This window comes from Calidris pugnax, unplaced genomic scaffold, assembly GCF_001431845.1.
Source record: "Calidris pugnax isolate Ruff unplaced genomic scaffold, ASM143184v1 scaffold187, whole genome shotgun sequence".
Taxonomy (NCBI): domain Eukaryota; kingdom Metazoa; phylum Chordata; class Aves; order Charadriiformes; family Scolopacidae; genus Calidris; species Calidris pugnax.
Window position 1 is genome coordinate 2,796,999 of NW_015090969.1, and position 16,066 is coordinate 2,813,064.

Sequence of the window (16,066 nt, forward strand, 5' to 3'; positions counted from 1 at the left end):
TGCCTCATTTTCTAAATAATTTTATCTTTTAATACGGTCTCTGACATGTATGCATTTGCTTTCTGTAGCTCTCTGTATGTGAAGGGAGCTCCAACAGTATCCTTCTGTCAGCTATCAGCATAAGAAAACTATCCTCTTTATGTTGACAAAGCTGCTATTGTCTGAATAAAGGCTGAGGAATTTGGCTGGGCGTTTGTTACTCATCATTGACACAGTTGCCACAGGACACAACTGGGCCATCCCTGCTTTTAGGAAGCTGTATTTGAGGTTTAGTGCCGTTGGCTACAGCCTCGAAGTGCAGAATTTAGTGGCAGTTCTTTCCTTGTTCAATTCAATCTCATGCTGCCGACCAGAAGTTCTGTGCTAACAGGTGGGCTTTGATAAGTGCTGAATTTAAATACTGTTTTCGGTAAATTGTAAAGCTAAGCATGCTATAGATAGCTTATAGATAGTTAAATGTGCAGTGATGGCTCAATAATTTGCCAAAAATATTTCGTCTGTAAAGACTAAATACATAATTTAGTGGTATATTTGAACAGTACTGTTAATTTAATGCTTTTATTAACATAAATACATACTAAATGTTTTATCTATTAGGAATTTTTTAAACATAGTTGTCTTCTGCAGCCAGAAACTAAGCTTACAGCAGCATTCCTTCACAAAAAGTGGAAAATCCCAAGAGTCTTTCTTGGAAACAGGGCAGGGGTAAATGGGGTGTAATATTGATTAGAACAGAAGGAATTTGCCTTTATCAAAGGCAGGGGTTGGGAGCTAATTTTTGTGGAAGTTTGTGAATTGTTGAAAGTGGATCTTAGTAGGGACAAGATGATAATTAACCATGAAAGTAAATCAGATAGAGAGATGGTGGCATTTTCATCATTGGAGTCCTTTTTTGATGGCAAGTTATGGGTTTGATGCAGTGTTTGGTGTGTGGCTGGTGTTGCAGAATGGGTCAGACCAGGTGTCTCATTGTGTCTTTGCTTTACAATCTGTAAAATGGCTTGTTTGCTTCTGGCTAAACACTGTGGTCTGCTCAGGCCTTAAATTACTTTATTGGTTTCACAAGTGTGTTTTTTGGTAGCCTACATGAGAATAAATGGAGAGGAAACAAAACAGTATTACAAAGCAGATAAAAAGACAGGGAGTATGTACGGCAGAGAAAATGAATCTTGAGTTACCCGTTCTGTTTTGTTTTGTTCTGTTCTGTTCCATTTTTGTAGGCTGCTGTGGGGCTTCCTTGGACCTTGCAGGCCCTTCAAAAGAAACTGTACCTGGCACGTGGGGACATGTGCACGGCTTTCCCGTTCAAAATGCCTTTTTGCTGGTACGGACCTTGCCTGTGTTGCACTGTCATAGAATTATAGAATGGTTTGGGTTGGAAGGGACCTTAAAGATCATTGAGTTCCAACCCCCCTGCCCTGGGCAGGGACAATTCCTACCAGACCAGGTCACTCAAAGCCCCACCCAACCTGGCCTTAAACCCCTCCAGGAATGGGGCAACCACAGCTTCTCCGGGCAACCTGGGCCAGACTCTCACCACCCTCACAGCAAAGAATTTTTTTCTAGTATCTAATCTAAATCTCCCCTCTTTCAGTTTAAAACCATTACCCCTTGTCCTATGACTCCCCTCCCTGATCAAGAGCCCCTCCCCATTTCTCCTGTGGCCCCCTTCAGGTACTGGAAGGTCACCATTAAGGTCTCCCTGGAGTTTTCTCTTCTCCAGGCTGAACCCCCCCAGCTCTCTCAGCCTGTCTTCATAGGAGAGGTGCTCCAGCCCTCTGAACATTTTCGAGGCCCTCTGCTGGACCTGTTCCAACAGGTGGTCCATGTCCTTCCTCTGCTGAGGACTCTAAAGCTGGACACAGTGCTCCAGGTGGGGTCTCGTGAGAGCAGAGGGGCAGAATCACCTCCCTTGACCTGCTGGCCACACTTCTTTTGATGCAGCCCAGGATATGGTTGTCTTTTTGGGCTGCCAGCGTGCACTGCTGGCTCATGGTGAGCTTCTCGTCCATGAGCGCTCCCAAGTCCTTCTCAGGGCTGCTCTCCAGCCATCCTCCACCCAATCTGTATTTGTGCTTGGGATTGCCACATCCCAGGTGCAGGACCCTGCACTTGGCTTGATTGCACTTCATGCGTTTTGCATGAGTCCACCTCTCGAGCCTGTCCAGGTCCCTCTGGATGGCATCCCTTCCCTCCACCATATCGACTGCGCCACCGAGCCTGGTGGTGTCAGCAAACTGGCTGAGGGTGCACCCAATCCCACTGCCCATGTCTCCAACAAAGATGTTGAACAGCACTAGTCCCAGTACTGATCCCTGAGGAACACCACTTGGTGCTGGCCACCACTTGGACATTGAGCTGTTGACCGCAACTCTTTGAGTATGGCCATCCAGCCAGTTCCTTATCCACTGAGTGGTCCATCCATCAAATCCATGACTTTCCAATTTTGAGACCAGGATGTCATGTGGGACAGTGTCAAATGCTTTGCATAAGTCCAGGTAGATGATGTCTGTTGCTCTGCCCTTGTCTACCAGTGCTGTGGCAATATTGTAAAATACCACCAAGTTTGTCAGGCATGACCTGGCCTTGGTGAAGCCATGTTGGCTGTCAGTGATCATCTCCTTATTTTCTACATGTCTTGGCAGAGATTCCAGGAGGATCTGCTCCATGATCTTGCCGGGCACAGAGGTGAGACTGACTGGCCTGTAGTTCCCCAGGTCTTCATTTTTTCCCTTTGTGAAAATGGGGGTTTCCCTTTGTGAAACTGGTCCCCTTTTCCAGTTAGCAAGGGGGAAGGAGCAGGATTTGTCAGGGGCCCTTGGAACAGGGAGATGGCTGGCCTGCCTCCAGAGAAAGAGCTCCTCTGCTCTTCCAGCAGCCTGTCACTGTGCTGTGTCATACTGTGTCGTGACTATCAGCAGGACCTGGCAGGATTTGAGCTCCAGGCTTTTCTGTCCCTTGGTCCCTGTCTCCCGTGGGGAGCCCTGCAGAAGGTGTCTATGCAGGGCTGTGTTCCAGCAGCTGCTGGGCCACGGGGAGCAGGGCGGGATGCAAAGGCAGAGAGTCTGGGAGCAAAGGGGAGTGAGGAGACCCGTTTTGAAGCCAGATGTCCCTTTTCCTGCCTGGCTTGTCTGGTGCAGTGGGAGCATATGGGACATGTTCTCCTGCCTCAGGTGCAACTGTGCCCCTGGCAGCTTCCCCAGAGCTTCTTGCAGAGTTCCCTGCTGCAAGCTGGGGCGGAGGAGGGCTGCGGGAGGGATCTGGGCTGGCACTGGGAGGGGGCTGTGGGCATGTATGTGTAGGTCTGTGTGTTTGCTGCTTTTCAGACCAGACCAGCAGCTTGTCTCATTTGACCACTATGATTTTGATCTGATGCTGGCAGCCAAAAGGCAACTTTTGCTGTTGGCAGTCCATAGCCCAACATGCACCCATATACTGGGTATCATCAAGTAAAGGAGGGGTAGGACTCTTTTATATATATACATATAGACACACATACATATATTTTTAAATATACCTATGTAAAATCTACCTACTTAGTTGAGACAGCTCCACATGGATTCCTACAGGGCATTCTGACCCTGTAGGCACAGAACATGTAGCTAAACCAGGTAATTAGAGAAGATAATGAAAATCAATAGAGATCTAAACCTTATTACAGACAGAAAATAAGAGTTAAAGTTATCCAGGATAAATAAGGTCTAAAGGGAAAGGTCATGGATTGCTATACATCACTGCAGTATAAAAAGTAGTATTAAGATTATAACAATACAGATGAGATGGATCATCAGAATGAAGGATGCTAAGATGTAGAAGGGCAATAGATGAACATTATTCCAGCTGTCTGACAGTTTCAGGTGTGCTATGAAGTAAGTAAGTGATGACTTGGATTTCTGAATGCTAAATGGGACCTAGAGCAGATCCTACTTCATCTTTGGGCTTTGTTTTGCCAGAAATGAGGATACATGTGAGCAACGGTTCAGCGGAAGGTGGTTTGAATATGTTTTGATTTCCCAAACTCTTTTGCACTGCAAGGTTGTAACTCTTTGGAAAGGCAGGTGTGATTATTGTATATATGTTGCTGTTTGGAGGAGGATTCAAAGAGGTTAGAGATTCTGTGTGTTTCAGTTGTAGCCTGTGGCTATGTATTAAGTGACTATAGAGTCACAGCTTCAGTCCTAAACACGTGTTTTTTTCAGCACCATTCACAGAAATAATCTTTCTGATAAAGGAAGTGGCCAATAAATACCTGCAAAAGAACAGATAACAGTGGTTTAAATAAAGGATTGGGTGCTGGAGCTCTTGTTTCCCCTGGGAAGCCTAGTGATGAGGTATTAAGGCCAAGTACTGTAAATATTTATTTTTTTTTTACAGAATTGATTGGTCAGATTTTGAAACTAGCGAAAAACAGGTACCTCCATAATGCTATTTGCAGGGCTCTCTGACTAGTGCCTGTTCAACACTTAAAAAAAAAATAATACAAGAAACAGGAGAGGCAATTAAATTAAACACAAAGATACACAAACCCTAACAAGCAACACTTAGCAGAGACAGTGACAAAGACCAGAAATCTTAAATCAAGGGAGCTATTACAGGAACCACTGAAATACAACCTTGAAGAGGTTCAGCCAGATTCTTTGATGATGATCGCATTTTATTTTTCTTATCAGAATGGGCCTTATAGGAATGAGTAAGTTTATGAGATTTTTTGAGGGAAGATCACGGGACTGTGCAAAAAATATTACAGGATTTTTAGGGGGAACAAACCCAGTTCTGCACTCCACAATATACATATAAACATTATTTTAAATATCTTCTCGTTGTATAACTGAAAACAGCCACATGTGAAGTAATGCAAATAAATGTTAATAATTAGGACTGTTTGTCATAAAACCTCTTGTAATTTATGTCTAGTATTCACCTTCATAGTTCATTTGTTACTGTTGAAATGTGACCTGCAACCCTCATAATCAACAAAACCCGCCTTCATTTAGTCCCCGTTTCATACAGAGCCTTTAAAAATATATGCAAACATCTCATGGACTTGCAGAATGACTGAGGTTGGACTCTAGTCCAACCTCACTTCCTCAGCACATGATCAACTGGAGAGGGTTGTGCAGGACTCGATTTACTGAGGGCTGAAGCATCTCCAAGGATGGAGACTGCACAACTTCCCTGGGTAACCCCTTCCAGGCTTTGACCATGCTCAGAGCAAAAATGTTTCTTCTTATGTTTAAGTACGCTTTCAGGAATTTCAGTCTATTTCCTCTCGCAGGCCTCTCTCTCCTTTTCTCCCATGGCCAACACTCCAAGCCCTTAATTTTCTCGGTGTTTCACTGAACTTGTTCTATTGTGTACATGTCTTCCCTGTACTGGGGAAGCTGGAACTGGGCCCAGTAGTGGAGATGAGGCCGTTGGCCTACCAAATTACTTAATTTCTGCTCAAGTAGTAAACGTATGCCCTGGCAGCAAAATTCATGGGACTAATTAAAATGGACAGACAGTGGCATCTTCAGTGCTCTGACTCTTGAACAAGAGCCAGGCAAAGCAACAGTAACAGACGAGCTTAACAGGTACTGAGGGTCAGGGAACGTTCAGGGTGAAGGGAACGTTCACCTCAAGCCATGGAGGTGCTGCCGACCGTTGCTTTGGGCCACCCGGCTTCAAGGTGGCCGCGCTCAGGCGAGTTTCCGCGAACAGCAGATCTCTTCGGACGGAAGGGCACAACCGCCTCCAGCGCGGCCGGGCGTCGCTGCACGGGAGGCCTGGCCAGAAGAGCGGCCCCGGCCGGCCCGGCCCAGCGGGGCGCGGGGGGGGGCGGGCTGGGCCTCGCTATAGGCGGAGCCGAGCCGGGACGGGCTTGGCCTGGGGGGGGCTGCGAGAGGGCCGGAGGGGCTGGGCTGCGTCTCGTGTAACGGGGCTGGCAGGGCTCAGGCCAGAGCTGAGATGGGTGTTACCGAGCGGGGCTGACAGCAAAGTGCAGGGCCGGGGCGAGGGCTCTGCGGGGGTCCCGGGCGGGACACAGCGACCGGCGTGGGGTCGGGCGGTGGGGCCGGCGCCCATCGGGGCAAAGGGCTGCGGGCCGGGCCGGGCGAGAAAAGTTGTCGCCCCGCTCCGGCAGCGGGCGAAGGTGGCGGAGGCGGCCAGGGTGCGGCCGGGGAGGGGAGCGGTTGCGAGCGCGGAGCAGCGGCTCCTCCCCCGCCACACCCGGTGCGGCAGGAAGAGGAACAGCCGCGCCCGCGCCCAGCTCCCGGCCGGCCCCGGTCCAGCGCAGCGCCATGGCGGCGGAGGAGGTGGACGGGCTGGCCATGTCCCGGCCCCACTATGGCTGTGAGTACCGGGGCGCCCAGGAATCTGCGCGGTCGTCAAGCGACGCCCTGCCCGGCCCGCACCGTCCATCCCCTCGGGGACCGGTGCTGAGAGCGGAGGCTGGGGCGTCGCGGGCGCGGGGGGAGCCTGGGCTCCGGGGCCGGCCCGCGAGCGCTCTGGGCCCCGCCGACCCCGCCGACGGCGGGGAGGGGCGCCCCAGGCGCGGGAGCTCGTCCGAGCCCGATGTCCTTCCCTAGGAGAAGGCGGCGGGAGGACAGCGCGGGGCCCCCCCGCCTCGCCCAAGATGTCCGCCGCGGGAAGGGGGCGCGGGGCCGCGGCCGGCCCTGCCGCCTTCCCCCCGCGTGTTTCGGCGGCGACACCTGACTCACCGGGCGAAACGGCGGCGGGGGAGGCCGCAGTTCAGGCTGTCCGAGAGCCGGGCGCGCCTGTGCCCCCGTTGGGCAGGAGCCAAGGCGGGGCGGGCAGGTGGAGCGCGGGGGAGGGCTCTGTGCTCGTCTGGGAGGAGAAGGGACGACGGAGCGGGGGCGTCGGGAGGGGAGGGGGGTTTCCCTTACTCTGGGCGTTACCCTGAGGTTTGGGGCAGTTTTCGGCTCTTGGGTGGGGCAGGAGTAATGGGAAAGATGCTTTTGCAGTACCCCAGGCTGGTGTCAAAGGGACCCTGCACGGTTTGGTCCAAGGTCTTGATTGGTCCCAAGTGCTGTAGTTGATACCTCACCATTTGCCTGTATTTGCTGAAGGCATTTTAGGTGTAAGTTAACCTTTGATTCATAATGGTATGACACGTTTTCTATTTGTCAGATTGGTCCATAAAACCTAAAAAGTTGTGGGGGGTTTTTGGTTGTTTTTTGGGTTTTTTTTCTTTTTGACCAGAGAGCATGGATGAGGTATTTAGCTGCAAGAGTGGACAGAGCAGGCTTCATCACTGAGGCTTTAAATGCATAGAGTCTGGAAGATTCAGGCATATACCCTGTGCAGGTCCTCGGCTTCATTCAAAGATGACACACAGGTTGTAGATCTGAATGGATCCCTCTCATATAAGAACTGAGTAGCATTTCCATCTTTTTTAGAGGTGGGCTATAAAGATACAGAAGGGATTATATGATGTGCACATATATTGTTGTCCTTCCTTAATCTTTGACTATCCAAATCGGAAGATAGATGGAGGGACATGGTATCACTGATGTGCTTTTGAGGAAGAGAAAGGCAAAGCTAGAAGAAAATAAGAAAATGAAGGACTGTTTCTAAGACATTGAAAGATGGAAAAGGTTGGATGATGGTCAAATTGAAAAATCAGAAAGAGGGAAGATGGCAGGTTTATGTTACAAGAAAGGATAAGGAACCAGGGTCTCTTCTGTTGCTTGTAAAGAACAGATTATTTGGTTCTTCATTTTCCGAATCAAATAAAACCTGTGATGAATTTCAGTGTGAAAGTTTGGATCTGATCTTTTGGTGTACCTGTTCAGTTACATTCAATCTTCAACCACCTGAGAATGTGCTTTGACTCTTTGCAGCTGTCTTGGATAATGAGAGATTAACAGCAGAAGAAATGGATGAGAGACGACGCCAGAATGTAGCCTATGAATACCTTTGTCATCTGGAGGAAGCAAAGAGGTAAGAAAATGCTGTTTTGAAACTGCTGGTGCTTTAAAAGAAGTTGTGATATTTAGCAAAGGGAATAAATGGGATGCAGCTTACCTCTTGCCTGTGTTGCTTAGTGACTATATAGATTCATTTAAATAAACAAACAAAAAACAACTGACCACTGATGTGCGTATATAACATGCTCTTAAAGACTTTTTGTGACAAGGACTCCGTAGCTCTAGTGCTCCAGTATTCCTAGCACTGGATGGTTTCTCCCTGTTACCTAACGTGTACATGTCTTGGTGCAATATTGCCTCACTACTTATCAATGGACATGAAGAACAAGGTATTCTTTTCCGCTTCACTGCAGCCTTTTACAAATTTAAATTGTAACAGTGCATTTCCCTTGCACTTATCTTCTCTTAGACTGAAAACCCAATTTGTGCATATATTTCCGTCAGTCCCATTTAATAGATCTGTAAATCTGGATTGTTCTGACTTTCCTCCACTCACTCCATGTCTTTCTGGAAGTGCACTGCCAGAACAGAGGGAGGTTTTCCAAAAGGAGTGTTAACATGCATACTTACAAGAGCACAAGGATTAAAATTATTTTATTATTTTCTATAATAATAATATATCTATTTTTATAATTATTATTTTGTGTACCCTGATAGATATGCTAGTACCACATGTTATGTCATGGTATCTACATTTTCATAAAGGTATGATGTAGCAGAGTTCTGCTGAGTTGCTACCGTTTTACTTGAAGGTATGCTGCCGAAGTTTGTTCCTCATCCCGTGTTTATACAGCCTATTGTGTTTTCCTGAGTGTGGTACCTTTCACTTTATCCTGCCAAATTTGATTTTTCCTCATCTTAGTTTAATATGTTGAAATAATTTTGTTCTTACTCCTATTCTCCAGCGCATATGTAGCTTTTCTGTCATCTTAGTGTTTAATAAGCATGTAAACATTCTGCATTTCTTCATTCAGACAATTAGTGTAAGTATGATCAGAACATACTTGATGCTATATATCTGCTGTTAAAGGCAAGAGAACCTGTATTAAAAATGAATGCATGAAGTCTTACTGTTGGTAGTTGGTTTTTTTTTTAATTTTTTTGCAAACATTCAATCTTATATGCTGTACATGAAGAATAGGAATTAGACAGACCAATTTGTCCATTGCTTCCCTTCATGACAATTGGGTCTTTTCATGCCTTTGTATAAATTGAATGTGAAATGTTTTTTGAGGCTGAGATTGAGACGAAAGACAGGTTTTCAAGAATGAGAATAAAGAAAAAGAGGTGACGAAATGTTTGTATTGGTGACTCTCCTTGCCCCCAGAACTTTTGAATAGTGTTTCAGTTTGCATTTGGTAATTAGCCAGGAAATGGATTGTGAGGTTAGACCTTCCTTTCCTTGTTCCCACAAAGATCTAGGCAAAGTAGCCAATGTGCATGCCACAGAAAATAATTTCTGGAGCAGCAGGAAAGTACGGAGTGTGCATAAAAGCACATTCTAAATAGTCAACAGGGTGTTTTGTCATGGCTCGCAGTCTGCCTTTGTCCTAAGAGTTAGAAAACTTTCTCTTCCACTGGCTGGGTGATGAATTTTGGATAAATCTGTTTAGGTCTTCCCCAGCATTACAGACATTTAGGAGTTAACCTGTTGGTTTCCTTTCTCATCCTTTTATCAGCAACCTCTGTTTGAAAGCCAAGGGCTTAGATGCGCATGCATTCCTTTTCACCACTCATTTTATTCTCCTTACTGGACAGTTGTTCTTTCAAGCAGCAGCCCTGCTTCAGGTAGGACTAGAGATAAGGAAGAGATTTTCTACAGTGAGGGTGGTGAGACACTGGCCCAGGTTGCCCAGAGAGGTGGGGGATGTCTCATCTGTGGACACATTCAAGTTCAGGTTGGACAGGGCTCTGAGCAACCTGATTTAGTTGAAGATGTCCCTGCTCACTGCAAGGGGGTTGGACTAGATGGGCATAAAGATCCCTTTCAACCCAAACTATTGATTTTATGATTCTATGTGCTACTGTAATGATTTTACTGGGGAGGAAATGCTGAGTTTGTACACGTTCACTGCTGGCAGAGTATAAAGAAGGACTTCATTCCAGGATTTTAATAGTTTATGCTGCCTTACTGAGAATGTATAGTATATTTTTGGAAGGGATGAGGAACACTCAGTTTATGCTGTAGCCTTTTGGGTACTTCATAGTAATTGTCACTACTGCAGATAAACAGAGGCTGCTGTTACTAGCGGATAATAATTTTCTGTGCTTACAGATTTGGATGAGGTTTGTAGTGGTGAGAAAGATCTGACTGTATATCAAAATAACTCCTGCCCTTGGAATCCAAGATCTTTAGGATCAGATGCTGGATGACAGGGAGAGATAAGTTGTGCTGTAGTCGCTGTCTGAGCTTGAAGGAGCCCCAGATCCATCACTTGTGGACTCTTTTGGACTCTTTCTGTCATTGACCTCATAGTAAATGCTTTCCAATGTGCTTGTTCTCTGTTCAACTCCATGTCCAAATTTGAAAAAAAAAAAAAAAAATCAGGCAAAAATACCTAACATGGCAACAACTTTAACTAAGCTGTCATTAAGCTCTTGCTTAATCATGGGGACTTACTCTTTGGATAAATCATCTTTGACTCTAAAGTTCCTTGGCCATCTTATCTCTGCCTCTGAGTATTGCCTTGGTGTTACAGAATCACAGAATCTTCATGGTTGGAAGGGACCTTTGAGATCATCAAATCCAATCACAAAAAACAAACAAACAAACAAAAACACATCCCACAAACAGACACAACCCAACAATCGCGGGCACTAGAGCATGCCCTGAAGTGCCATGTCTACACGTTTCTTAAATCCCTCCAGGGATGGCGACTCGACCACCTCCCTGGGCAGGCTGTTCTAGTGCCTGACCACTCTCTCGGTAAAGTAATTCTTCCTAATATCTAATCTAATCCCCCCCTTCCACAACTTCAGACCATTTCCTCTGCTCCTGTCGTTATTCCCTTGGGAGAAGAGGCCAACCCCCACCTCTATACCCACCTTTCAGGTAGTTGTAGAGGGCAATGAGGTCTCCCCTCCGCCCCCTCTTCTGCAAACTAAACATGCCCAGTTCCCTCAGCCTCTCCTCATATGACTTGTTCTCTAGACCCCTCATCCCCTTGGTGGCTCTCCTCTGGACATGCTCCAGCACTTCAATGTCCTTGTAGTGAGTGGCCCAGGACTGAACACAGTACTCAAGGTGGGGCCTCCCCAGTGCCGAGGCACAGAGGCATGAGCACTTCCCTACTCCTGCTGGCCACGTGTCCTGATACAGGCCAGGATGCCGTTGGCCTTCTTGGTCACCTGGGCACACTGCTAGCTCATGTTAAGCCAGCTGTCCACCAACATTCCCAGGTCCTTTTCTGCTGGACAGCTCTCCAGCCACTCTTCCCCGAGCCTGTAGCGTTGCCTGGGGTTGTGACCGAAATGCAGGACCCAGCACTCGGCCTTATTAAACCTCATCCCGTCGGCCTTGGCCCATTGATCCAACCTGTCCAAATCCCTCTGTAGAGCCTTCTGACCCTCAAGGAGATCAACACTCCCACTGAGTTTGGTGTCATCTGCAAACTTCCTGAGTGTGCACTCAATCCCCTTATCCAGATCATCAATAAAGATATTAAACAATACTGACCCCAAAACTGAGGTCTGAGGGACACCACTGGTGACAGGCTGCCAGTGAGATTTTACGCCATTAATCATGACTTTCTGGCACAGCCATCCAGCCATTTTTTTACCCAGTGAAGAGTATGCTTATCTATGCCATGATTGGCCAGTTTCCCCAGGAGAACACTGTGGGGGACAGTGTCAAAGGCCTTACCAAAGTCCAGGTAGACAACGTCCACAGCCTTCCCTGCATCAAGAAGGCAGGTCACATGTTCACGGAAAGAGATCAAGTTGGTTAAGCAGGACCTCTCTTTCATAAACCCACGCTGACCAACCCTGATCCCTTGCCTGCCCTGCACTTGCCGTGAGAGCTCACTCAAGATCATCCTCTCCATGATCTTTCCCAGTACAGAAGTCAGGCTGACAGGCCTGTAGTTCCCCAGATCCTCCTTCTGGCTCTCATAGATGGGCGTCACGTTGGCCACCCTCCAGTCATCTGGAACCTCTCCTGTTGACCAGGATTGTTGATAGATAATGGAGAGAGGCTTGGTGAGCTCTCCCCCCAGCTCCCTAAGTACTGTTGGGTGAATCCCATCCGACCCCATAGACTTATATGTTTCTAGGTGCATAAGCAAATCATTAACTACTACTTCCTGGATTATGGGGGTGGTGTTCTGCTCTCCATCCTTATCTTCCAGCTCAGGAGGCTGAACACCCTGGGGGTAGCTGGTTCGACTATTGAAGATGGAGGCAAATGAGGCTGAGCAGCTAGGCATTTCATTTTGCTGCACCTTGTCAGAAACAAGATGTTTTCACTGTTTTGTCTCAGGGTGAGCCTTCAGAAGTTTCCAATAATGCCTAGTGGTTGCCAATATGTTTTGTGAAGAATGAAGTAACAGCTGTGCCACTCAAAATGCAAGTAGTGGTGTTAGAGCCTTCCTCAGGTCCACCTTGGCAGTCAGAGCACTTACTTGTTAAGTGGAAGGTCTGCTTGAAGAGCTTCAAATACCCCTTTCCCAACCCTCAACCCATGCATGCTTTGTGGCCTACAGACTTTTTATACATATCTGAGTGGGAATTCCTGGCTCTTAGATCTGAAGCCATACCACTCTGCATAAGAGTTAGAGGTTAAATGACCAGAAGGAGGGGAACAGACTCCTTAGCTTAATAATTCAGATACAAAGCAAGAGCAGAAAGGCTTGAGCTCATGGTCTACTCCCAAGAATACTTTTTTTTCCTCACTGAGCAGTCTTTCTGCAATTGTCCTTTGAATTTTTTTTATTTTATTACTACTAGTATAACCTAGAAGAGGGCTCTTGGCTGCGTTGTTTGAAAGGAGTATTTAACTAAAACAAGTAAACTGTGACTGTAAGAGATCATTTTTTGAAATTAATGTTCTTGGTGTGAGATTTTCTGTATTTGACTTCTTTGCCAGTGGTGTAACTGAGACACAGTGTCTGAATTAGGTACTGCAGCATTTTGCCTGAGAGCTAGGGGGATGGATAGGCGGGTTTGTAATCTTTCCTTATAGTGAGAGATGTTCAGACTGGAAGTCATACCTATAAGGAGAAAAAAAGGACCTAATCACAGAGGAAGGTATCTGTTGTGCCCTGTGTCAGGTGCTCAGAAGTTGAAAAGGTGAATGTTGTATGGTTGGAGGCAGCTGAGGCAGGGTGGGAGGCAGCTGGAGAACGATTCTTAGAGCCCCCTTTCTCCCCTCAATAATCTTATTATCATATTACATTATAATATCGCATTCAGACACTGTAGTTTTATATTCAATTTTTCTATAATGTAAAAGCGTCTAAAATTATGTGAATAATGTCATGCTGATTTGCATTGCGTAAGCATTGTTGGAGGCTTGCTGTCCCTTTAACCAAGAAACAAATAAAGAATCTAGATGTAGAAGTTTGTTTTGTTTTTTCGTTTTTATATAAATGTTAAAAGATGAGATGAAAACTGGCTAACACCTAATTTCATAGTGAAATGAAAAATCCAGAAAAGCCTGGCTTTTTGAACTGTGTGATATAACAGCACACGTGCAGTAGCTTTGCGTATTTCATGAAGTTGTTTGGAGTACCTGTCTGCCAAGGACCGTACATTAGAGGTATTATCAGAGGAATAACAATAACTGGTACTTATTTAATGGTATTTCAGCCTGTTTTGTTTATTTCTTGAGGTGTCACTGTTGTTCTATTGTTACTTATCAGTTTTTGACTTCAGCTACTAATGTGCAACAGTCTTGTGAAACAAGCATTATTCTCGCTAGTTGGAGAAAGGGAGGCAGAGTTCTGGGTTATGCCCTAGCATGGTGTAAGCATTTTAGTGCCCAGACTATGTGACTTCCAGTAGCTGTGTAACTTCTGTTGTGCCCGAGCAGTGTGTTTCTTCTCCTGTGCATCCTGTGGAATGTGACCGTGTGGGTTTTTTTCTCCTTTTTGGGGTGTCTTGTAGATGATGTTCCGCATTGAGCAAGAAAAGGATGCTGCTCCCTCTTTAGTGCTGATTTAATCTGTTCTGGAGTGTACTGTCCATGATCTTGTGGTGATCCCCGTCTTTCTAACAGATTGGAAGATGACTTAGTGTAAACTGATGATACTATTGAGAGAAATTAATATTTTGTGCCTGTGTGGTCAAGTCTGAAAGGGTCTTGCCCATAGATTTTCTTTAAGAATTACTTTCCCCTCTCCCTCATGCATGTTTTTTCTCTTTATAGTAGGGAGCAATTTTTTTTCTTGGATGACTTGCCTGTGTCATTAAGCAAAAAATAAACCTAAACTGTTCTCCAGGTGACCCAGTTAAATTTTGTTTCCTAAAAGAAATCTAATGTTTAAAGAAAAAATCTGGTCTTCAGCTTTTTGGGTTTCCCACTTCTGGTTTGAAAGTGTTTGGATGGATATCATTGTCTCGAAATTTGGCATAGTTATCCAAGATCTGCTTTAACAGTTTTCCTTATATTCAGAGGTGTAGGGTGCCCAGAAGAATGAAGAGGAAGAATTAGATGTGTTCAGTCTGTCCTTTATAGAGGTTAGTGCTAGATGGGAAGCTCCATAAAGCTTATTCTGTGAGTAACTTTGTAAAGCAGGTTCATCAGTGTCTGTAAGGGTGTAGACATCAGTTGTTGAAGGAGCTGTTGTTTGAAGATAAAATATTTAAATTGTACGCTACATCTTTAATCTGCTGGTGAAGTAAATGTGATAGTTGCTCTTTTAAACAGAATTAGTCTCAAGAGGCTTCTTCATTGCGAATCAGAGATTTTTCAGAAAGGTTATAGATTACATTGGTTCCATTCCCTTATTAACCTGAACTTGGAAAAATTGAGGTAGTTTAGTTAGAATATGAGTCTTATGAGCATTTGTTAAGAAAAGGGCTGTGATAGAGAGCTATGTACTGGTAAGGTAGTTAGAGAAAAGCAGGGTTAAGTTTTCTCACTTACTTTTGCAGTTCTTGGTGTGCCTCAGATAAGCAAGTCATGTGCAGAATATTTTATTTAAATCCCACTTAAATGGATCTGCAAATTAGATACAGGCAGGTTTCCCATGGGTTTTGAAGCTGCAGAGTTAGTGCACAGCTTCTTGGGGGTTTCTGAGGATGAAGAGGTGAAGTACAGCCCAGAGTTCCACTGTCCTGGTGGTGTGAGCCAGAGCAGCAGTTGGAAAACTTCCATTTTTTTTGGTCTTGTGTTACTGTAAATCTCAAGACAGCAAGATTAATAATGTAACTCTGGAGTCCCTCCAGTAAAAAGAAAGCTCTTTTTTTTTTTTTTTTTTTTGCCACACCTAGACAAACCTGATTTTATGGGATGGGGTTTCTTTTAGCTTTTAAAGATATTTGTTTGCATTCGTATTGTATTCTAATGTCCAGAGTCTAAGCAGCCCAGGTACAATTTAGTGTCCTTCAGCAATTTATGAGCAATAAATTGTATAACCTTAGAAGCACAGGAAATCATTGCAACTTTGCAAATAGCAGAAAAAGAGATGATAATGCAGTGGATCTTAAACTATTCACAGACTAGGTATGAAACATATTCTGTAGTTATGGTATGTGAAAGCTATTTTGCCTTACGCGGGTCAGCCAGGGTCTATATTTAATCCATCAGATCATAATGATCCCCTCTTTAGTAACTGCTGGTCAGTATTGCATCCTGGAAAAGATCTAAAGATGGAATTAGTTATGTTTAGAAAACATCTGCAGTAATTTAGTCAGTAGGCTGTAATGTAGAAACCTAAGAAAGTGTTCCTCTTATTGATGAGGTCTTCGAACTTAGATGGGAGGCAATCTAGGACTTCTGAATGATGTCTGTCTGGTTTGCCCATATTTTATTTCAAATGTGTAACTCCGTTTTGGAGATCTTTTTTTTTTATCTTCTAACTTTAGAATGAGGCTTTTTTTTTTTTTTTTAAGCCATTTATAATGTTGCAGTATGATAGGAATTTTATAGTTGCAGAGTCAAGAAAGAAAGAAGCTCATTCACAAATTGATGTATTGTT

The 16,066-nt window shown here is 45.2% G+C and overlaps 1 protein-coding gene across 1 annotated transcript in view; it reads left to right on the plus strand.

The window, feature by feature from the left end:
- Positions 1–5,949: 5,949 nt before the first annotated feature.
- Positions 5,950–16,066, plus strand: part of IQGAP1 (IQ motif containing GTPase activating protein 1) — a 69,603-nt gene continuing 59,486 nt past the window's right edge. The window contains exons 1-2 of the mRNA XM_014952723.1: positions 5,950–6,330; positions 7,842–7,941. Of these exons, the coding sequence (XP_014808209.1) occupies positions 6,279–6,330; positions 7,842–7,941 (152 nt within the window). The 5' untranslated portion in view covers positions 5,950–6,278. The remainder of the gene's footprint in view (positions 6,331–7,841; positions 7,942–16,066) is intronic.